This window comes from Lontra canadensis, unplaced genomic scaffold (genome assembly GCF_010015895.1).
Source record: "Lontra canadensis isolate GAN:19392208 unplaced genomic scaffold, GSC_riverotter_1.0 scaffold180, whole genome shotgun sequence".
NCBI lineage: Eukaryota > Metazoa > Chordata > Mammalia > Carnivora > Mustelidae > Lontra > Lontra canadensis.
Window position 1 is genome coordinate 1774763 of NW_022631174.1, and position 23682 is coordinate 1798444.

At 45.7% G+C, this 23682-nt stretch overlaps 1 protein-coding gene across 1 annotated transcript in view; it reads left to right on the top strand.

Moving 5' to 3' along the window:
- The first annotated feature begins 5679 nt into the window (after positions 1-5679).
- The window catches only part of PRPF8 (pre-mRNA processing factor 8), a 35853-nt gene continuing 17850 nt past the window's right edge, over positions 5680-23682 (top strand). The window contains exons 1-24 of the mRNA XM_032846700.1: positions 5680-5783; positions 5962-6072; positions 6554-6722; positions 7682-7846; positions 7976-8194; positions 8322-8534; positions 8652-8777; positions 8864-8969; positions 10265-10455; positions 10564-10683; positions 10775-10964; positions 11087-11206; positions 11317-11451; positions 12157-12286; positions 12900-13096; positions 13225-13431; positions 13554-13717; positions 13870-13996; positions 14115-14307; positions 14595-14782; positions 15153-15391; positions 15616-15762; positions 15954-16164; positions 16365-16481. Of these exons, the coding sequence (XP_032702591.1) occupies positions 5973-6072; positions 6554-6722; positions 7682-7846; positions 7976-8194; positions 8322-8534; positions 8652-8777; positions 8864-8969; positions 10265-10455; positions 10564-10683; positions 10775-10964; positions 11087-11206; positions 11317-11451; positions 12157-12286; positions 12900-13096; positions 13225-13431; positions 13554-13717; positions 13870-13996; positions 14115-14307; positions 14595-14782; positions 15153-15391; positions 15616-15762; positions 15954-16164; positions 16365-16481 (3774 nt within the window). The 5' untranslated portion in view covers positions 5680-5783; positions 5962-5972. The remainder of the gene's footprint in view (positions 5784-5961; positions 6073-6553; positions 6723-7681; positions 7847-7975; positions 8195-8321; positions 8535-8651; positions 8778-8863; positions 8970-10264; positions 10456-10563; positions 10684-10774; positions 10965-11086; positions 11207-11316; positions 11452-12156; positions 12287-12899; positions 13097-13224; positions 13432-13553; positions 13718-13869; positions 13997-14114; positions 14308-14594; positions 14783-15152; positions 15392-15615; positions 15763-15953; positions 16165-16364; positions 16482-23682) is intronic.

A 23682-nucleotide genomic window follows, 5' to 3' on the forward strand; every position in this document is an offset into this window, starting at 1 on the left:
CTTTGTAACAAATTCTATGAGACTATATAACTTTGTAAAAACTGAAACTAAAAACATTAACTGTATAACTAGCTATTTAATAACCCAATCTAGAATGCAAGCTCCCAGCAGGGATAGCCTTGATCTGATTGGCTGTCTTCTGTATCCCAGCACCCTGGCAAGGCCAGCACCTGGCGGTGTGTGTTAAACTTTTGTAGAAATAAATCTTCAGGGGTGCCTGGTGGTTCATCCTTGGATCAAGCCTACTCTGCAGGGGGTCTGTTTCTCCCTCTTCCACTCTCTCTGCTTGTGTTCCCTCTCTGTCTCTGTCTCTGTCAAATAAATAAATAAATAAAATCTTAAAAGAAAGAAAGACATCTTTAAGGGCATGTATGCTTTGAAAAGACTTACTGTGTTGTATAGGACTTTGGAAACATAATTTCTGATGCCTCTGCCAGTTCTATGATTCTTTTTTAAGATTTTTTAAAAAGATTTTTTGATTTGTTTTGAGAGAGAGAGAAAGCATGAGCATGTAAGCAGGGGCAGAGAGAGAAGGAGAGAGAGAGAACCTCCAGCAGACTCCCCGCTGAGCTTGGAGTCTGCGGCTTCTTGATCTCATGACCCTGAGATCATGACCTGAGCTGAAACCAAGAGTCTGAAGCTCAACTGTCTGAGCCACCCAGGTGCCCCTCCGCCACTTCAGTGATTCTAATCTACCTTCCTCCTTATCTCAGTTTCTCTTAACACTCTTGCTACAGTCCAAATTCTTGTGTTTCTTTTTTAATGGCTAAATTTTCAAATGAATGGTTGATTCCCATTGTGTTCATTGTTTTATGAATCTCCTTGGCAACCAGGAAACTTACTGTCCCATTATTTCTCTGAAACTGCTCTCCTCGGCCAGAGAATTCTTTTTTTGCAAGATCTTGTCCTTTCCCAGTCTTCCTCTAGTTCTTGCATCATCTAACACGGTAGAGGACTTCCTTCTCATGAAGCTCTTCCTTCCTATGGGCCTCTCCCAACCTTTCCAGCTATTACTTCCCTGGCTTTTTCCGGCATCCTTCTGTTCCAGGCTGTGTCTCCAGGCTTCCTCATCTGTCTTTCTGTCACTCTTTTTATGGCTTTAGCATCAGCTTTGGTCTGTTGATTGAATATCTAGCCTGAGCTCCCAGACTCAAAACTTGTGTATTTCTAGCCAGAGGACTCCTTCATTTATATAACCCACAATCACCAATTCCAGGTGGTTTTTTTTTTTTTTAAAGATTTAATTTACGTATTTGAAAGAGAGAGAGCGAGCGCAAAGAGAACATGAGTGGAGGGGAAGGGCCAAGGGAGGGGGAAAAGCAGACTCCCTGCTCAGCAGGGAGTCCTACCTGGGGCTCAATCCCAGGACCCTGAGATTACAGCCTGAGCCAAACACAGATGCCCAACTGACTGAGCCATCCTGGCACCCATCAAGTCCAGTTTTTAACTCCATAAACAATAAGGAGACTGTCTTGGTTGTAATGAATGGTCCATAATATGGCAGGTAATATTTTCTGTTCAAATCTGTTCTTAGCTTTGTCTTCATCAGACTAACTCACACTATGTTTGACCAGTTAAGAGACCTTAAGAGAAGTTCTTAACTCTTTAAGTCTTAAAGTTTCTTCATTTATAAGTTATTCCACTTACAAAAATGTTTTCCAGCTTTAAAAGAAAAAGCTTGGAAAACATTGAGAAATAGATCAAATTACTGGCAAAAAGTCAAAATGCTGCCCAAGCTCTGGAATTCAAGACCAGCTACAGCTTAGGACAGATTTTCCCATCCAACATTATGCTTCTTAGCATGACCATAGGAGATGATGTAGCAGTATGGTTAAGAACATAAGCCCCAGGAGCACCTGGCTGGTTCAGTTGGTAGAACATGCAACTCTTAATCTCGGGATCATGAGTTCAACCCCCATGCTGGGGACAGAATTTATTAAACAAACAAACAAACAAACAAACCCCATGTGTTCTGGATCCAGTTGCTTACAGTAAGACCAAGGCTCCATTATTTACTCTCCGTGGGAGCTTGAGCAAGTGGCTCAGCTTCTCTGATCTTCAGTTTCTTTATCTATAACTGGGGCTAATAAGAGCAACTACCAGGATACCTGGGGGGGCTCAGTTGGTTAAGCATCGGCCTTCGGCTCAGATCATGATCCCAGAGGCCTGGGATCAATCCCCGTGGGTGACTTTCTACTCAGCAGGGAGTCTGCTTTTTCTTCTCCCTTGCCCCTACTCATGCTCTCTTTCTCACTCACTCTGTCTTAAACAAATAGATAAATAGATAAATAAATAAATAAATAAATAAATAAATAAAATCCTTAAAAAAAAGGCAACTACCTTGTTGGATTATTGTGACAATTAAATGAACTAATGCATATAAAGTTGTTAGACAAAAACCTGACAAATACTTTGTGTAATCAGCCATGTGACCTAGGCAGATGATTCAATCATTCTGAACTTGGGCCTTTCATCAGTAAAATAGGTATAATAATAATATCTTCTAAGGTTGTTCTGAGGATTAAATTAACTTATTTTTTATTTTTATTTTTATTTATTTCTGTTTATTTATTTGTCAGAGAGAGAGATAGAGCTCGCGCACATGCACAAGCAGGCAGAGTGGCAGGCAGAGACAGAGAGAGAGAAGCAGTCTCCCTGCTGAGCAAGGAGCCGGATGTGGGACTCCATCCCAGGACCTTGGGATCATGACCTGAGCTGAAGGCAGTTGCTTAACCCACTGAGCCACCCAGGCATCCCTAAATTACCTTATTTGTTAGCTTTTTATTTTGAAATAGTTTTTTAAAAAGATTTTATTTATTTATTTGACAGAGATCACAAGTAGGCAGAGAGGCAGGCAGAGAGAGAGAGGGGGAAGCAGGCTCCCTGCTGAGCAGAGAGCCCTATGCGGGGCTCCATGTGGGGCTCGATCCCAGGATCCCAGGATCATGACCCAAGCTGAAAGCAGAGGCTTTAACCCACTGAGCCACCCAGGCGCCCCTATTTTGAAATAAATTTAAGCTCACATTAAGATTGCAAAAGTGGTGCAGAGAACATAAACATATAGATAAATGGAATAAAAGAGTATCAAGAAAGAAACAAATGGTTGATTGATTTTTGACAGAGGGGTCAAGACAAGTCAAAACTGAAAAAAAAATAGTTTTTTTTTTTAGCAAATGGTGATGGGACAACGGAAAATCCACATACAAAAGAAGTCATTTGGACCCCTATCTCACACCACACACAAAAAATAACTGGATGTGAATCGTAGATCTACATGTAGGAGCTAAAACTATAAAACTCTTAGAAGAAAACATAGGAGTACATCTTTGTAAGTTGGATTAGACAATAATTTTTAAGATTTGACACTAAAATCATAAGCAATAGAAGATTTGTAGGTTGAACTTTATTTAAATTGAAAACTTTTGACCTTCAAAGAAGCCATCAAGAAAATGAAAAGATAACCCTAAGAATGAAAGAAAATGTTTGCATATCAGATAAAGGACAGGAAACTTGTATCTAGGATAAAGAGCTTTCAGAACTCAATAATAAAAAGACAACACAATTTTAATATAGGCAAAAGATCTGAATAGATATTTCTCCAAAGATGATTTTATATATATGTAGGCATATATGTATAGGCAGATGTGTATATACCTATGTGTGTATACATGTGTATATTTTGAGGACAAACCTCAAAAACATGCTAAGTAAAAGAAGCCAGTCACAAAAGATCACTATTGTGATACTAATTATAAGAAATGTCTAGATAAGGTAAAACTATACATTCAGAAAGTAATTAGTGGTTGTCTAGGACTGAGGAGTAGGAGGTAGGAGGAAATGGGCAGTGAGTGCTAATGGGTACAAGGTTTCTTTTTGGGATGATGAGAATGTTCTGAACTAGATAGTAATGGCAATTGCACAACTCTATAAATATGCTAAAAATCATTGGATTATTTAAATCATTTAAAAATCGTTAAATGATTAAATCATTAAATGATTAATTTTAAATCATTAATCATTTAAATCATTAATCATTTAAATCATTAAATGATTAAAATCATTTAAACAGGTGAACTTTATGGAATGCAAATTATATCTCAATAATACTGTTTAGAAATAGAACAGGGGCACCTGGCTGGCTCAGTCAGTGGAGAACATGATCTTGGGGTTGTGAGTTAGAGCCCCACATTGAGTGTAGAGATTACCAAAAATAAAATCTTAAAAAAAGGGGGGTGGTGGTGCCTGGATGGCTCAGTTGGTTAAGTGTTCAACTCTAGGTCTCAGCTCAAAACTTGATCTCAGGGACAGAAAATGAATGAGTACAGAGAGTTTCCATGTACCTTTCACCCACTTGAGAATTTCTTACATGATGATAGCAGAAAAATCAAAACCAGAAATTGACATCAGTACTTTTAACAAAATCATAGACAATACTAGGAGATTACCAGGGTTTAGAACAATACCGGGCACACATGTGAACCTTATACAGGTGAAACTTCGTGACAATGACAATGATGAACATAAAAATGATGATAGTGGAATTTCTACTGTTGCCAGACTGGCTGTTTTCAGAGCACGCCATATTGGTTCCTCTTTCTAAACTCCAACTCTAGCAGTTTCTATCACTTGGGATTCTTTTTTCCTTCCTCTTTCTTTATTCCATCAAATCCTTCACATTCACCCATTTCCATCAAATTTTTACTAACGCTCCTCTCCCTTCTGTGACCTGTGTGAATCTCTGCACCAGCCAGCTCTTGCCTGAACTCTCCTTTGCATTCTTCTCTAATTATTTTACCTTTGAGTCCTAAATTATAAACCAGATTAGGAGATTGTATCCGTTGCAATTCCTTGGCATCCTCCACAGTAAATTGTGTGAATTCAAACAAATTTACCTGTTGATCAAGGCAGATTTAAAGTTTTAGGAAGGAGTAAGAGAGATAGGAAGTGAAACAAGGGTGGCAGGAGATGGGACACAATTCAGGCAGCAAGACATGGGCAGAGCCTGAGGAAAACAAGAAGCATTTATAAAGTGTCCACTATATACTCCATAACGCAATCATTGCCAGAGAGAAAAGAGAAGAAATGGAAGGGGAGGGGTAAAGACATCAAGCAATGTTGTTCCGCAAGGCTTCTTTTTTATTCTGGGTTCATTGTCTAACTCTTGGACTTCACGGGCAGGGATATGCCCTGCCTCCAACTCCCATCACATTGCATTATGAGATTATTGACCTCCCCGCTCCCTATGAACTCCACAAGGTTTGGCTTTTTCCCCTGTTGCATTTCCAACCTCTGATACATACTGGGCACTCAATAAACAAGGGCTTAATAAATGAATGTATGAACAAAGGACTGAAGGACTCGGAGCTAGCCGACCTCAAGAATACATTTACGAAACTAGACACAGTGTAAAATGCAGATGTTAACAAATTTATTTTTCAAAAATAAGGTCTGTGATAGTCTGATGGCCCCCGATCGCGGACGCTAAGGCGAAGAACACCTACTACCGGTCCCCAAGGAAACCTGAAAAAGGCGGCAGGCGGGGCTTGCGCTCCTGGACCCCACCTTCTTGCGTTCTTAGCTTTCCGCCTATAGGCCCGCCCCCTCTGGCCCTATCTGCAAGTCTGATTGGTGAGCTCTCTAATCCGTCTGAGCACCCGGGCTCCTATTGGATGAGGTGCTGAACGAGAGTTGCGTACTTCCCGGCGTTGGGAACGCGCAGCGGACGTAGGTCTGCCGCCATTGCGTTGCGAAGAAAGCGGCTGTCTGTGAGAGGGCCTGTGGGGGTGCGTTGCGGGCTTTAAGGGCTGCAGGAGGCGTGATGGGGTCGGGCTGGATAACCGGAAGGTTGGGATGGGCCGGGCTGGGAGAACTCTGAGCAAAGCAGGACTGCAGGCCGGGGGTGTCGATGTGTTCCTGCTGGGCCCTATTGCTCGTTATATTTTTCCTCTCTCTGTCTCCTAGATTCTCCGGGAATGGCCGGAGTATTTCCCTACCGAGGGCCGGGTAACCCGGTGCCCGGCCCTCTAGCGCCATTGCCAGATTACATGTCGGAGGAGAAGCTGCAAGAGAAAGGTGAAGAACGCGTGCGGGAGCGGCGCCTGCAGGCCCCGAGGCTTAGGGCGGGTGTGCGCCTGCGCGCAGCGGGTTTGCCTTTCCCGGTTTTGGCAAGGTTCAGAGCATAAGCTGCCCGCTCACTTATAGCCCCATTTATTTTCTCATCTAATTAAGTGTTTAAAGGTGTCTGTTATTTGCAGCCACTGATCCAAGCCATGGGGACGCAATTGCAATGGAAAAAAGAAAACCAAAAACCTGCCCTGGTGGGTGGAGTTGCAATGAGGGATGTAGACAATAAAAAACTTAAGGATCTATAACAAAATTGCATAAATGTGCTAAAGGAAAAAGTAAAGCAGAGTGAGATAAGAGAATTGTCAAGGAGTGCTCCTGTTATGCCCACCTCTAACTCCTACATCCTGACAGGGGCTTACCCTGGGGTGAGATGTGGGGATGATTAGGGTAAGGGTGTGCAGTTGTTTAAACTGAGTTGTCTTTGTAGCCCGAAAATGGCAGCAATTACAGGCCAAGCGCTATGCGGAAAAGCGGAAGTTTGGATTTGTGGATGCTCAGAAGGAAGACATGCCCCCAGAACATGTTAGGAAGATCATTCGAGACCATGGAGACATGACCAACAGGAAGTTTCGCCATGACAAAAGGGTCTACTTGGGGTAAGGAATCTCTTGGAATTTGGAGTATGGCCCTTTCCCCTTTTCCCTGTCCCATAGGTTGCTATCCTGGATAGTTGCTCTATCATTTTGCGACAAGAATCCTCTATGACAGCCCATCTTGGTGGTTAGAGGAGAAGAGAGGAAACTAGGATTCTGTGATATTTCCAGATACTCAATTACTCTCTTGATTGCCCTAATTTTTTTTCTTGACCTGGTACTAATTTATCTTGTTGAAGCTATGATAAGATGTCCCTATCTTTGGGTTGAAATCCATAAGAGGACACTACATTCTTGTTACCTGTAACTCCTCAGTGAGCAGAATTCTGAGGTTCAGGATATTTAACTCCTGAGGCCTCTATACTCTTTGTTTTTCTGTGGCTCCAAGCTGAGTGAATACAGGTATAAGTGCCTTAGCAAATCTCTTTTCCATTTGGATGTAAAAATGTTAGCCACTTAATAAACTGGTCTGAGATAGCTATTTTAAAAAAGATAGCCATAGATGTTTTGTTTATTAAAAAAAAAAACGTTTTTTGAGAACTGTGCTAGGGGCTAGGGATAGAGCAGTGAAGAGAAAATAATGGCCTTTCTGGATCTTATGGTTTAGTGGCATGACAGACATGAGAAAGATGGTTACGATAAAATATGAGAAGTATTTTATTATTTATGGGAAGGTACAGAGAGTAAATAGTCCAAAAGCTGTTTTTAGAGGGACACCTATTGATATAAAGGGACAGAAACCCAATATTGTGGACTGTGAAGTTTAAGAGCAAGAGTGGCACAATTGGAGGCTGGGGAACAGGGTTCTTGGTCAGGGAGGGCCTGTGTGCTACGTTTGAGAGTTTGGACTGTAAGGCAAGCTTTCCTGTGGAATGCTGTACTGTGATAACCATGTGGCTTCTCTGCGGTACAGGTAGCAGAACACCTTGTCATTTATGTCCTCTCTCTCCCTGATGTTGCAGTGCCCTCAAGTACATGCCCCATGCAGTCCTCAAACTCCTGGAGAACATGCCTATGCCTTGGGAGCAGATTCGGGATGTGCCTGTGCTGTACCACATCACTGGAGCCATTTCTTTTGTCAATGAGATTCCCTGGGTCATTGAACCTGTCTACATCTCTCAGTGGGGGTATGAAGGGCTGGAATATGGTTGTTGCTGTTGTTGGCGCTGGTGATGGTAGTTGTGGTGGTGGCGGCGGCGGCTCTAATGGTTGGGGGCAGTGGGTGGAAACCATAGTGTGACATTACTGACTTTTAGGTCAATGTGGATTATGATGCGTCGAGAAAAAAGAGACAGGAGGCATTTCAAGAGGATGCGTTTTCCCCCTTTTGATGATGAGGAGCCACCTTTGGACTATGCTGACAACATCCTAGATGTTGAACCACTGGAGGCCATTCAGCTAGAGCTGGACCCTGAGGAGGATGCCCCTGTGTTGGACTGGTTCTATGACCACCAGCCATTGAGGGACAGCCGGAAGTGAGTGGTGGTTGGAGTTTCTGTTCCTGTTAGACTTTTGAAAATCCAGAAGGAGTCCTGGGTGAGCAATAGGTAGAATGGCTTGGCTAGGTATTCTTCCTGACATAGGCCTATGTTTCTTTCCTAGGTATGTGAATGGCTCTACTTACCAGCGCTGGCAGTTCACACTGCCCATGATGTCTACTCTCTACCGCCTGGCCAATCAGCTCCTGACAGACTTGGTAGATGACAACTACTTCTATCTGTTTGATCTGAAGGCCTTCTTTACCTCCAAAGCACTCAATATGGCTATTCCTGGAGGCCCCAAATTTGAACCTCTTGTTCGAGACATCAATCTCCAGTAAGTTGGAGATACTAGGGATTATAGGCATCTTGGGTTGAATAAAATCTAATCTTGATCCTATTGTAGTTTCCAAATTCCCCAGTTAGTCTGCTCATCTTTAATTTTGTGCCCTAGGGATGAAGATTGGAATGAATTCAACGATATTAACAAGATCATCATCCGGCAGCCTATCCGCACTGAATACAAGATTGCTTTTCCTTACCTGTACAACAACCTTCCACACCATGTCCACCTTACCTGGTGAGAGCTGAAGCAATGGTGGGGGGAAAGAGAGGGTTGGGCCAGGGCCGGAGAACCTGAGCTTGCTTACTCTTCTTTCATTTTAGGTACCACACTCCTAATGTTGTGTTCATCAAAACTGAGGATCCTGATCTCCCAGCTTTCTACTTTGATCCTTTGATCAACCCAATTTCTCATAGGCACTCCGTCAAGGTGAGAAGAGGGAACGTTTGACCTTAGTTGATGTTGTTGTTCTTTTTTTTTTTTTTTTTTAAAGATTTTTTTAAAAAGATTTTATTTATTTGTCAGAGACAGAGCAGAAGCAGGGGAAGCAGGTCCCTGATGGGCAAGGAACCTGATGTGGGACTCGATCCCAGGATCCCTGGGATCATGGTCTGAGCCAAAGGCAGATGCTTAACCAACTGAGCCATGCAGGCATCCCTGACCTTAGTACTTGGAAGAGAAATTTCCTGACTGGCTGAAGTGTTACTAGATAAAAATTCAGCTAAGGGAGACATGTTTGTCATCCTGTTTAGTGTTCCCCTTGAGCATTTTTTTTTTTTTTTAAGATTTTATTTATTTATTTGACAGAGACACAGCAAGAGAGGGAACACAAGCAGAGGGAGTGGGAGAGGGAGAAGCAGGCTTCCCACCAAGCAGGGAGCCTGATGCAGGGCTTGATCCCAGGACTCTGGGATCATGACCTGAGGCGAAAGCAGATGCTTAATGACTGAGCCACCCAGGCGTCCCAATCCCCTTGAGCTTTAAGCTAATTTGACAGTTCAGCATTTGGCTCAAACTAAGTTACTGGTATAATCTGGGTTTCTGTGATTGGGACATATCTATAGTATATTCTGGTCTGTTTGCATTTTGGGTTTCTTCCAGTCCTTTTATTGAAATATAGTTCATATACACATAAAACTCACTCATTTTAAGTGTACAATTCAGTGGTTTTTAGTTTGTTCATGAAGTAGTTCAGCCATTGCCAGAGGCAATTTTCGAACCTTTTCATCGTCCCAGAAATCCCCATACCATTAGCAGTCACTCTGTTTCCCTCGAACCTCTCTTCCTTGGGAGGCAAATCTGTAGATTTGCCTATTCTGGAGATTTTATATAAATGGGATCTTGCAGTATGTAGTCTTTTGTGATTGGCCTTTTACACTTGGAGTAATGTTTTTGATGTTTACCTATGTTCCATAGTGTTCTTAACAGACCTCCTTACCCTTGCATAGTTTTTTGTGTTTATTTAAGGTATTGGGGCTCTTTTGGGAGACCTTTGGTGGCGAGCCAGTGGGGTGTGAGGAGTGATGCTTGCGTTCCTGGTTGGTCCTGACTTGTTCTCTGTTCCCTTGGCCCTTTTTGCCCTGGCCCTTCAGGGCTTCTCTTGTCTGGCAGCGCAGTTTCCATGGTAGATGGAGCCATTGTGCTTGGCCCCAGAGAGTTTCCCTCTCATCCCAACTCTCTGCCCAGTTCAATGGGAGCTGAACCCTTGGGGATTCTTCTTTCAGAGCCAGGAACCGTTGCCTGATGATGATGAGGAGTTTGAGCTCCCAGAGTTTGTGGAGCCCTTCCTGAAAGACACACCCCTCTACACAGACAATACAGCCAATGGTATTGCTCTGCTCTGGGCCCCACGGCCTTTCAACTTACGCTCTGGTCGCACCCGCCGCGCCCTGGACATCCCCCTTGTCAAGAACTGGTAAGACTGCCTGGGGGGATGGTAGTAGATGTATAGGAGAAAAGATCCCAACTGGGTGGGCATGCAGCCTTTCCCACGGGCTAGCTCTGGTTGGCTCGTTTTTCCCAGGTATCGGGAGCATTGTCCTGCCGGACAGCCTGTGAAAGTGAGAGTCTCCTACCAGAAACTGCTGAAGTACTATGTGCTGAACGCCCTGAAGCACCGGCCTCCTAAAGCCCAAAAGAAGAGGTAGGGTGCCTGAGGGTCATTGCCCAGACTTCGTTCGTTCCAGAGTTAACCAGGAAGCTAACTCTTCCTCTCCCATTTATTTCCACTCCAGGTACCTGTTTCGCTCGTTCAAAGCCACCAAATTCTTCCAGTCCACGAAGCTGGACTGGGTGGAGGTGGGGCTGCAGGTGTGCCGCCAGGGCTACAACATGCTCAACCTTCTCATTCACCGGAAAAACCTCAACTATCTGCACCTGGATTACAACTTCAACCTTAAACCCGTCAAGACCCTCACCACCAAGGTGTGTGCATTGTGTCTCAGGGATCTTCTTGAGGGGTGGACTGGTTTTGCTCTTTCGAAGGCATCCCTCCAGTGGGGACCATTGCTGATCAGTGTTTTTTCTATTCCTGGCACCTTCTCCAGGAAAGAAAGAAATCTCGTTTCGGAAATGCTTTCCATCTGTGTCGAGAAGTTCTGCGTTTAACCAAGCTGGTGGTAGATAGTCATGTGCAGTATCGATTGGGCAATGTGGATGCCTTCCAGGTGAGGCTAGGTAGCCCTGATCCCTGCCCCTGGTAGGGAAGCCGACAGAAGCCTGAGCTAATCGTGGAGCTGGCTCTAGCTTAAAGCCCGATGGGGTCGTTGTGTTGCAGCTGGCAGATGGCTTGCAGTATATCTTTGCTCACGTGGGGCAGCTGACGGGCATGTACCGGTACAAGTACAAGCTGATGCGGCAGATTCGCATGTGCAAGGACCTGAAGCATCTCATCTATTACCGCTTCAACACGGTGGGACCCTGCCCTCGTACTCCCACTTTCTCTGTCCAGTTCCTTTATTCATTCATTCACTCATGGCAGGCAGTGAGGGGTGGGGTAGTGTGGTAGTGGGACAGGGAGAGAGTCTTAAGCAGGCTTCACACTAGGGCGGAGCCTGATGCAGGGCTCCATCTCAGGACCCTGAGTTTCAGATCCAGTTTAATTTTTAGGTCTAGTCAGGGCTTTTAACTGGGACTGAGTTAGAGGCTCTAAGTGTGTTGTTACCTGCCTTCACCTTATGAATTATAACACTTCCCTCAAAGCTGTCTTTTTTTCCCCCCTTTTTAAAGATTTTATTTATTTGTCAGAGAGCGAGTGTGCACGTGCAAGCAGGGGGAGTGGAAGGCAGAGGGAGAAGCAGACTCCCTGTGAGCTGGGAGCCCGATGCGGGAGTGGATCCCAGGATCCTGGAATTATGACCTTAGCCACAGGCAGATGCTTAACTGACTGAGCCACCCAGGCATCCCAAAAGCTGCCTTTAAAGAGAGAATCTGAGTTACTGGTTTTTGCCTTAGAATTTTTCATTTACTATATTTCAGATGTTGAGGTCCCAGAGTTTGCCTCTTTTTCACTCTGTTGTCTAAGATGTGTTCCTCTTGATCCCACCTATGTGTGGTTTCCTATGGTTCTCTAAATGAATTGCTAACTTATGTTCTTGATTTCTGCTTGGGACCATAGGGCCCTGTAGGGAAGGGCCCTGGCTGTGGCTTCTGGGCTGCTGGTTGGCGGGTCTGGCTGTTTTTTATGCGAGGCATCACCCCTCTGCTGGAGCGGTGGCTGGGCAACCTCCTGGCCCGACAGTTCGAAGGTGAGTGGTTTTCTCTGTGTCCCGCTTGTGTTTTATTGTTGCTTCACAGGTAGATCGTATGTTCCCTTTGTATTCCCTTCCCTTGTTTGAGACTGAGAATCCCTTCGTGCTTGATTGCCTCTAAGAGGTCCCATTCTCCAGTGATTCTGACCTAGTATTTGTTTTCTTGGACTTCTTTCTGGGGCCTTTAGGACATTTTGCATTTGTAGGATGGAAATTTCTTGGAAGCATAGTTGTGAATGTCTTGAGATAGCTTATCTTTTTTGCATGTGTCAGGTGTGTGGACACTGTTTATACTTTTTGATTTCAGTGTAACCGTGGTTGATGAGGGTGCGTGATGGTAGAGACGGATTAAAAGCAATGAATCTTGCTTTTATTTATTTTTTTTTTTTAAAGATTTTATTTATTTATTTATTTGACAGACAGAGATTACAAGTAGGCAGAGAGGCAGGCAGAGAGAGAGGAGGAAGCAGGCTCCCTGCTGAGCAGAGAGCCCGATGCGGGGCTCGATCCCAGGACCCTGGGATCATGACCCGAGCCGAAGGCAGCAGCTTTAACCCACTGAGCCACCCAGGTGCCCCTGAATCTTGCTTTTAATCAATTTTACTCCTAGGTCGACACTCTAAGGGGGTGGCAAAAACTGTTACAAAGCAGCGAGTGGAGTCGCATTTTGACCTTGAGCTTCGGGCAGCTGTCATGCATGACATTCTGGACATGATGCCTGAGGGAATCAAACAGAATAAGGCCCGGACGATCCTGCAGCATCTCAGTGAAGCCTGGCGCTGCTGGAAAGCTAACATTCCCTGGAAGGTGGGTGTCGCCTCAACTCGGGGAAGGCATGGACATCATCTTCCTGGGGATGGGATTAGTACTCCTGGGCTCCCTTTGGGAGCTGTGTGGTTGCTATCACTTTTTCATTGTGCCTTTTGTACTTTCAGGTACCTGGGTTGCCAACACCTATAGAGAATATGATCCTTCGATATGTGAAGGCCAAGGCTGATTGGTGGACCAACACTGCCCACTACAACCGAGAACGGATCCGCCGTGGAGCCACTGTGGACAAGACTGTTTGCAAAAAGAACCTGGGCCGTCTCACTCGTCTCTATCTGAAGGCAGAACAGGAGCGACAGCACAACTACCTGAAGGTTAGGCAGCTTAGGCTAGGCTGTGGGGAGTGGGCAGAGGGATAGATTGCAGAGTTGGGACCATGCCTTGTCCATAGGGATTAGGCTATGGTGGGAGGCTGATTATCATGTCTGTTTCACAGGATGGGCCATACATCACAGCAGAGGAAGCGGTGGCAGTGTACACCACCACTGTGCATTGGTTGGAGAGCCGGAGGTTCTCCCCCATCCCATTCCCCCCACTCTCCTACAAACATGACACCAAGTTACTCATCTTGGCGTTGGAGCGGCTCAAGGAAGCTTACAGGTGAGGGGTAGAGTAGGTGGATTCCTTCGGGAAGGTGAGAGCAGGGAGATCAGTGTCATTGTCAGAGCCCAAAGGAAGGATGTTTAACCTCAGTCCTTTCTGGGTTTGGCTTCCTCTTGTTTTCCCATTCATCTTTCCTGTTTCCTTGTCAGTGTGAAGTCTCGGTTAAACCAGTCTCAGAGGGAGGAGCTGGGTCTGATCGAGCAAGCCTATGACAACCCCCACGAGGCATTGTCCCGCATCAAGCGTCACCTCCTCACACAGAGAGCCTTTAAAGAAGTGAGTAAGCTGGCCCCCAAGTGTGCTGTTGGCTGTGCTATTCATTCATGGCATCCAGGGTAGTGGGTTGCCTCAGGTGACTGGTGGATCCGAGTAAGCCAGCTTCCCTGTCCCGCAGGTGGGCATTGAGTTCATGGATCTCTACAGCCACCTGGTGCCTGTATATGACGTGGAGCCGCTGGAGAAGATCACTGATGCCTATCTAGACCAGTACCTTTGGTATGAAGCTGACAAGCGCCGCCTTTTCCCGCCCTGGATCAAGCCTGCTGACACAGAACCACCTCCTCTGCTTGTTTACAAGTGGTGTCAAGGTAAAGCTTTTCTGGTTTTGTCTTTGGGGATTGAGGTGAATTGGGTTAATTTGAAGTGAATTGAGTTGTACGTCAAAATCCACATCCAGGCTGTGTAATTAGTTTATTCTCTTGCTGCATAGTGCCAGGGAAATAGCGTTGATGTTAAATCAAGCAAAGCTGACACTCTTAGCAGTCCAGGTGAATGAGTGGAGTGGGACAGGGTTATGGATTGTGATAGGGACTGCAGGCACTAGCCTTGGAAGGGAATTTCTAACCTGCTGGAGACCTGTCTCCCTACTCCTCAGGCATCAATAATCTGCAGGATGTGTGGGAGACAAGTGAGGGTGAGTGCAATGTCATGCTGGAATCACGCTTTGAGAAGATGTATGAAAAGATCGACTTGACCCTGCTTAACAGACTGCTGCGACTCATTGTAGACCACAACATAGCTGACTACATGACAGCCAAGAACAACGTTGTCATCAATTATAAGGTGTGTCTTAGGGGCAGGGTATCAAGGAGTTGGGGAGGGGTGTGTCTGGCTCTCTAAGGTAGGATTTGCTGAGGGGAGGACCAAGGAAGATGGGCCCCAGAGAGGCCTGAGACATGGCCATGAGTTTAGAGTTGTTCAGAGTTGGGGGCGCCTGGGTGTCTCAGTGGGTTGAGCCTTTGCCTTCAGCTCAGTTCATGATCCCAGGGTTCTGGGATCGAGTCCCACATCAGGCTCTCTGCTCAGCGGGGAGCCTGCTTCTGCTCCCTCCCCCCTCTTCTGCCTGCTTCTGTGCCTACTTGTGATCTCTGTTTGTCAAATTAATTAATTAAAAAAAAAAGAATTGTTCAGAGTTGTAAATCTTTCTTTCTAGGACATGAACCATACAAATTCCTACGGGATCATTAGAGGCCTGCAGTTTGCCTCATTCATCGTGCAGTACTATGGCTTGGTGATGGATTTGCTGGTGCTAGGACTGCACCGGGCCAGTGAGATGGCTGGGCCTCCTCAGATGCCAAATGACTTCCTCAGTTTCCAGGACATAGCCACGGAGGCTGCCCACCCCATCCGTCTCTTCTGCAGATACATCGATCGTATCCACATTTTCTTCAGGTGAGGGCTTGCCTGGATTTGTATCCTTGTAGGGCACTGAGGCATATGCCCAGCCTCTGGACGTAGCTCTTGTAACTTAGTTGAATTATGGTGGGTTGAGGCTTTAAAATGGAATGAAGTCCTATGCGTCGGGTGGGAGTTGGAGGTGAGCTTCATCTGCAGAGCTGTAGGGCTCATGGGTCCCAGGTTGTATCAGTCTCAGCACTGCGTCTTGCCTGGTACAGGTTCACAGCAGATGAGGCTCGGGACCTGATCCAGCGCTACCTGACAGAGCACCCTGACCCCAACAACGAAAATATCGTTGGCTATAATAACAAGAAGTGCTGGCCCCGAGATGCCCGCATGCGCCTCATGAAGCATGATGTAAACTTGTAAGTCTAAGTTGGGGCTGCAGGAGCTGGAAGGACATCAGCCTGAGAGACCCAGAGAACAGAGGGAATTTATGAGGTTGTGTCCTGGGTGGGAGGAGTGTACTCTGTAGAATATTTGTGAGTCTGGCCTTCTGAGGGAGGTTCCTTCAGGTTCCAGGAGACTCACGTGACCGTATGTTCCCCGTGAGCAGGGGTCGAGCAGTGTTCTGGGACATCAAGAACCGTCTGCCACGGTCAGTGACTACAGTTCAGTGGGAGAACAGCTTCGTGTCTGTGTACAGTAAGGACAACCCCAACCTGCTGTTCAACATGTGTGGCTTTGAGTGCCGCATCCTACCTAAATGCCGCACCAGCTATGAGGAGTTCACCCACAAGGATGGGGTCTGGAACCTACAGAATGAGGTATAGTCTGGAAAGGGGCTTGGAGCAGCATTACCACCCCTGTACCTCTGGGCTGCTTGGGGGTGAGGAACACCACACCTTTTCGTTATCGATTGAGCCTTGTTGGGTGGATAGAGTTGAGTAGGGGGCGCGGGGGTCAGAGTTGGGCCTTGCTTCTGTGGCAGTATCAGAGACAAATTAACCTTGACCATATGGTTTAGGTTACTAAGGAGCGGACAGCTCAGTGTTTCTTGCGTGTGGATGATGAGTCAATGCAGCGCTTCCACAACCGTGTGCGTCAAATTCTGATGGCCTCTGGCTCCACCACCTTCACCAAGGTATATAAAGCCTAGCTTGCCTCATGTTCCCTGTCCATCTCCAGTCCCTTTCATCTCTTCCCCTGGTTGGTTCTTGTTCCCAGCTTTTCTCCGTGTGCCAGTTTCCATGTTTATGGTATGCAGCTTAGGATGTCAAATAGCTCAAGTACTTTCTGAGAATGCCCTGTAGGGAATGTGCAGCCTAGTTCTCTGTAGTTGTGATGACTCTAAATTAACAACAGAAGGTTGGTTCTTCAATTTGAACAAAATTTTCGTTTTTCTCATCTTACCAGAGGCTTATCGTTTTATTCACATAGTTTGTCTTTTAACCAATAACTGTGTGTATGTTAAAAAGCAAGCATAACTAGCTATCTCGGTGTTTATTCTCCCTTTCAGTTGCTTCTGAAGGCCCAGCTGAAGGCTGGAATTGAGAGAGTAATTTGGGGATTTGTTAACTGTATACTTAAGTTTATGTAAGGTTTAAAAAGCCACCTTGCAGGCACCTGCGTGGCTCAGTCATTAAGCGACTGCCTTCAGCTCAGGTCATGATCCCAGAGCCCTGTGATCGAGTCCCACATCAGGCTCCATGCTCAGTGGGGGTCTCCTTCTCCCTCTGACCCTCTCCCCTCTCATGCGCTCTCGCTCTCTCGTGCTTACTCGTTTTCTCTCTCCCTCTCCCCAATAAATAAAATCTTTTTAAAAAATAACCATATATTCTTTAAAAAAAAAAAAAAAAAGCCACCTTGCTCTTCTTGCTGTCTTTCCATGCTGCCATAATGGTGCCCATGATGCCAAAAAGAGAGGGAAGTGCTAGGTTCTTTTATTTATTTATTTATTTATTTATTTGTTAGGGAGAGAGAGCGAGCAGACAGAGTGGCAGGCAGAGGCAGAGGGAGAAGCTTCTCCCTCTGCCTCTGCCTGCTGGAAAGAGAGAAAAGAAGAGAAAACTTTTATCTTTTTAGGTGGGTTTATTTCCTCCAAGGGCTGGATATTAGGAATTGTGTAACTCATTCATTCCATTGGTGTTTGTTGATAACTACTGTGTTGAAGGCTCTGCACACTACACGTAAGATAGAGTCTCTGCTTTTGTTGAGTTGGCCTGCCTAGTTGGAGAGACACATCCATGGATAGGAGAACTATAACAGGATGTAGGGTTTATAGAGCTATTGTATTATTTGGGAATCTTTGAGAAGGCTTATGTTAATGTTTCTAGCCCAGTCTGGGAGAGGGAGAGGAAGGGCTTCCTGGAAGAAGTAACGTGATGAGGCGGGTGAGGGAGGGCATTCCTTCAGCCTTATTCCAGGAGAGGTAACTAGCATGATATGTGTGGGGCTATACAAGGCTCAGGTTTATTGGGGTATGGTTGTTGAGTTGGGAATGTTGAGATACAGGGGCGGGATAGATAAGCAAGAGCCAGATCCTGGAGGGTATTGCATGCCTTGTTAAGAATCCTGTGAGGGGGGTGCCTTGGTGGCTCAGTGGGTTAAGCCTCTGCCTTAGGCTCAGGTCCTGGTCTCAGGGTCCTAGGATCGAGCCCCGCATCTGGCTCTCTGCTCAGCAGGGGGCCTGCTTCTTCCTCTTTCTGCCTGCCTCTCTGCCTGTTTGTGATCTGTGTCTGTCAAATAAATAAAATCTTAAAAAAAAAAAATCCTGTGAGGGTCTTAGGTGTAAGAGCAACTTTTTCAGATTTCTGTGTTAGGTATGATTCTTCTTGCAGCTGTGAGGAGGATGGGTTTGGGATGGGGTAGAAAATCAGGTTTGGGGACGCCTGGGTGGCTCAGTTGGTTAAGTGGCTGCCTTCGGCTCAGGTCATGATCCCAGCGTCCTGGGATCGAGTCCCACATCAGACTCCTTGCTTGGCAGGGAGCCTGCTTCTCCCTCTGCCTCTGCCTACTACTCTGCTGTGCTCACTCACTCACTCTCTCTCTCTAACAAATAAATAAAATCTTAAAAAAAAAAGAAAAAAAAATCAGGATTGGGGTTTGGAGGTTCTGAATTACCAATGACAGTGATGACAACAGTGAGGGGACAGGAGCAGATCTGATAAGTAGTTAGCAGGTAAAGTCAGCAGAGCCTCATTTTGGTGGAATGCCAGAGGGAAAGGAAAGTAACAGTTTTGGGCATGGCTGACTAGGTAGATATTGGCACTACCACCTGGAAGAGTACAGGAAGAAGAGCAGGTTTAGGAGGGAAGATAAATAGATTTAGTTGAGGATGTAACAAGTTCGAGGTTCCTGGGAACATCTAGATGGAGGTGTTTGGCAGGCATTTATTATATCCTTTTTCTTCTGTTCCAAGGTAAGTATATATGCGTGTGTGTGTGTTTCCCACCTTAAATTGATAGTCTTTTTTCAGATTTGCTGAAAAATAATTTGGACTTTAAGTTTTTGAGGGAGAAATGAGGTAAGAAAGAGCAGTGAAGGGGTAATTTCAAGGCTCTTGTAGGATGTCCAAATGGAGATATTTTGCAATCTGAAGCTTGGAAGAGAGGTCTAGGTGGAAGATTTAGAGTCTGTCGAAGGTGGTCGTTTAAAGTTCAAGAGTAAGCAAGATTGTCTAGGTCAGGTGTAAGGAAAGAAGAGCAGAGGGATGAATTTGGAACCATAGGAAACACTGAGAAGCAGTGTGGCCAGACTGGGAGAGTGCCAGCTCATCAGAGCCAAGGATGTCAGGAATTGAGGCGGGCATTTAAGGGTGTCAGTTGCCTAAGAGTGTTTTAGTTAGATAAGGCCTGAAAAGTATCCATTGGATTTGGCGGTCAGGACGTCATTGGTGACCTTAGCAAGAGCTGTTTCAGAAATAGTGGGGAGAGAAGCCAGATTGCAGTGGGTGAGGCTTTATGGGAAATAAGGGAGTGGAGACAGCAAGGACTGGCAACTTGCCAGAGCTGGAGTAAAAGGAAGATGGACATAATACGCCACCTAGAGGGAGATCTAAGCCAAGGCACTATTTTTGAATGGGATTGGCTTGAGGATCTTCCCATTAGGGAGCCAGGGGACAGTTAAGGGTACAGCAGACCAGTGTGGTAAGTAATGGAGCAGTGTTCCATTACTGAAGTGTCGAATGTGGGGATACAGTAAAGGACAGGCAGAGGGAAATATCCTCTGAACCTAAGAGAAAAGAGGTCTGGACAGATGTGAATATAAAGTTGAGTGGGAAATTATAATCTTGAATTTTTCAGTTTTGCCTGGGTTGGACTTGAGCATGGTGGTGAGGGAATAATAGGATTGTTGAAGAAATTGTGCCCCAGGTGGGTATCAGGAAAATGAGGACAACTCTTGAGTGTGAGTTCTTCCCAGAAATACTTAGCTACTCAGTGACAGGATGGACAAAGTCCATCATATCATGGCAGTGAGGTGATTCAGGATTGGGGTTTGCCAGAGGATTGTTGTGGAGTGGTGAGGGATTGGATGCAGGGAAATCCAGAGTGCTGGCTTCTTTTGGGATCCTGGATTTGTTTGGATGGGCATGGTGGGTAGGAAGAGACCAGACGAGGCCAGAGATCTTGGGAGAAAGTGTAGGGATCAAAGGAGTAGATAGATAGGTTAGAGGTGAGAACCTGAGAGGTCAGAGCCTGTGAGGTCAGAGATTAGGGAAGCGGTTTAGAAGCAGTTAGAAGGACAGGTTCTGGAGTCCAGTCAGGTTCAGATCATAGCTCTGTCACATAACTAGTTGGGATTTTGGGATAAGGCCCCACTTTGGGCCTTAGTTCTTTTCATAAAGTGGGGATACTGATGATGACGTGCCTGGCTGGCTCAGTTAGAAGAACATGCAACTCTTGATCTCAGGATTGTGAATTTGAGCCCCAACTTGGGTTACAGATTACTTAAATTTTTAAAAAATGGGGAGGGGTGCCTGAGTGGCTCAGATGGTGGAGTATCTGCCTTCAGCTCAGGTCATGATCTCCAGGTTTTGGGATAGAGCCACGTGTCAGGCTCCCAGCTCAGTGGGGAGTCTGCTTTTCCCTCTCCCCCTGCTTGTGGTCTGTCTCTCTCTCGTGAATAAGGTCTTTGAAAAAAAAGGGGGGTGGGGATGCTGAGGGGCAGCTAGGTGGCTCAGTTAAGCTTCTGACTCTTGATTTCGGCTCAGGTCATGATCTCATAACCCTGAGATTGAGCCAGGGCTCCCCTCTCAGTGGGGAATCGACTGCTTCTCTCTCTCCCCCCACCTCTCAGATATTTTTTAAAAATGGGGATATGGGGTGTCTGGGTGCCTCACTGGGTAAAGCCTCTGCTTTCAGCTCAGGTCATGATCTCAGGGTCCTGGGATTGAGCCCCACATCAGGCTCTCTGCTCAACAGGGAGCCTGCTTCCCCCTCCCCCTCTGCTTCTCTGCCTACTTGTGACTTCTCTCCCTGTCAGATAAATAAATAAAAAATCTTTTAAAAAATGGGAATACTGAATGTGTTATCTAGTTCAGGGGGCTTTTGTGAGAATTAATATAGTAAGTTATATTCAATAAATTGCTTAGTAAAGGTTTGCCATCATTAATTGGAGGAATCAGGGATTATGATCAGATAGTAGAATATAGGGATTTATTTCTTGAGGTGTGTTAAGGCAAAGTACTTGGAATAAAATTTCTTGGTCTTCCAGTCTTGATAGAGGGAAATATCCAGTAGGGTAAGAGGTGGCTGAATCTTAAGGTCCTCTAAAATGTCCTTCCTCCTTGGAGGCTTGCAATCATCGCTGCCACTACCACTTTAGATGCTTTCATCATTCTTGCTTTAGGTGTATGTAGCACACTAGCTGGAACTTGGAGATAGGACCGTTCCCTTCCGTCCTAGCTATAAAATAACGCTGGGACATTTAAGAAAGGTTTTGGTGAGGGCCAGGAATAATAGAAGGAAAACAGAAATGGACTTGGATAGTCTGACTTATGAGGTACAGTCTGCTTAGCTTCCGTTTGGGAAGGGCCTTGTGGCTACCTTCCTACTTGGTTTCCTGCCTTCCTGCTCTGCTTCCCTCACCAGGGAATCCCTTTCTGCATGTCCAGATGACTTGAAGTCTAAAGCCAGAGGGACAGAGGTGCCTGGGTGGGGTGCCTGGGTGGGGCGCCTGGGCAGCTCAGTCTCTTAGGCATCTGCCTTTGGCTCAGGTCGTGGTCTGGTCCTGGGGTCAAGCCCCACATTGGGCTCTGTGCTGGGCAGGGAGCCTGCTTCTCCCTCCCAGCCCCCCACTCATGCTCTTTCTTGCTGTCTTTCTCTTAAAAAAAAATAAAATTATATATATATATATGTTTTAATTTTACTTATTTACTCAACAGAGAGAGATCACAAGCAGGCAGAGAGGCAGGCAGAGAGAGAGGGGGACGCAGCTCTCCCCGCTGAGCAGAGCCTGATGCGGGGCTTGATCCCACGACCCTGAGATCATGACCCGAGCTGAAGGCTGAGGCTTAACCCACTGAGCCACCCACGTGCCCCTAAATATATTGTTTGTATAAAATTTTATTTTATTTGAGAGTGCAGGGGGAGGGGCAGGCAGAGGGAGAGGGAGAAGCAGGCTCCCTGCAGAGCAGGGAACCCAATGAGGGGCTTGATCCCATGACCCTGGGATCATGACCTGCACCGAAGGCAGATGCTTAACTGACTGAGCCATCCAGGTGTCCTCTCTCTAAATAATGATTAAAAAAAAAAAAATCTTTAAAAAATGAAAAAATAGGGGTACCTGGGTGGTTCAGTAGGTTAAGCCTCTGCCTTCGGCTCGGGTCATGATCTCGGTCCAGAGATCGAGCCCTGCATCGGGCTCTCTGCTTGACGGGGAGCCTGCTTCCCCCCTCTCTCTGCCTACTTGTGATCTCTGTCTGTCAAATAAATAAATAAGATTTAAAAAAAAAAATGAAAAAATAAGTTAGACCTACCTCAAGAGAACATCTGTGCCTGGCAGTAGATGTGTTTGTGTTTCTTTGGGGGTTTTGTTTTGACTTCTATTTCATTTTAGTTATTTTTAGACTTAAATTTTCAGAACAATTTTAGGTTTAAAATAACATTGAGAGGAAGAGACAGAGATTTCTCATTATACTCCTTGCCCCAACACGTGGACAGCCTTCCTCATTTTCAACACCACTCACCAGAGTGGAACTTTCTTTACCAAGGATAAACCTACACCAACACATCATAATCATCCAGAGGCCGTAGTTTACCTTCCGGTTCACCCTTGGTGTTGTATGTTCTGTGGGTTTGGACAAATGTATTATGACATTTATCTGTTACCTGGCTATACATCTCCCTGTCCAGCCATACATTTATTTTTACTTACCTACTTGCATGCTTGCTTGCTTATTTATTTATTTATTTATTTGACAGAGATCACAAGTAGGCAGAGAGGCAGGCAGAGAGAGAGGAGGAAGCAGGCTCCCTGCTGCGCAGAGAACCCAGTGCGGAGCTCGATCCCAGGACCCTGGGATCATGATCTGAGCCAAAGGCAGAGGCTTTAACCCACTGAGCCACCCAGACACCCCATACATTTACTTTTAAGTGAAAAAAAAAAAGTTGCCACCTGATGTATCAGAGTTCCAGGTTTTTTTGATTACTGTTAGATACTAAGAAAAGCAAGAAAACACCTAGAATCCTGTCATCCTAACATCAGTTTTTACTTTGCTACATCCCCTTCCAAGTGGGTCATGTGGTATGTTGGGCAAGTTATGGAAGTTGAATTTGTTCCTTTTTTTAAAATAATTATTTATTTGAGAGAGCAGGAGCAAGGGGAAGGGCAGAGGGAGAGGCAGAAGCAGACTCCCCGCTGAACAGGGAAATCAATACTGGGCTCTGTCCCAGGACCTGGGATCATGACCGGAGCCAAAGGCAGATGCTTAAGCGACTAAGCCACCCAGGCACCCCCAAATTTGTTCCTTTTCTGAAGACTTAACGGCATAACATGTGTAAAGTTATTACCGTGTTACCTAGCCTGTGGAGTCGCTCATTCAGTGACATTTTCTTTCCTGCTTCCCTGAATCCCCAGCAGCTCTGGCTTTTCTTAAAGGAATGTGGTACTTGGGAATTCATACTTTTTAGCCACCAGGAATAAAGCCCTGGTAACTGCAGTGGAACTGGTGTGTTGGGTGGTAAAAACCATGCAGCTGGCAGGCAGTTCAAGAACCAGCTATAGTCAGAGAACTCACTAAGCCTCACAGTTGTTCTACTTAAGTCTATTTGCCTTTACCCCCAGATCCTTTCTGCAGGTCTCTTGCCTTGGTTGGTTCATCTTAAGCATGAACTAGATGCTCA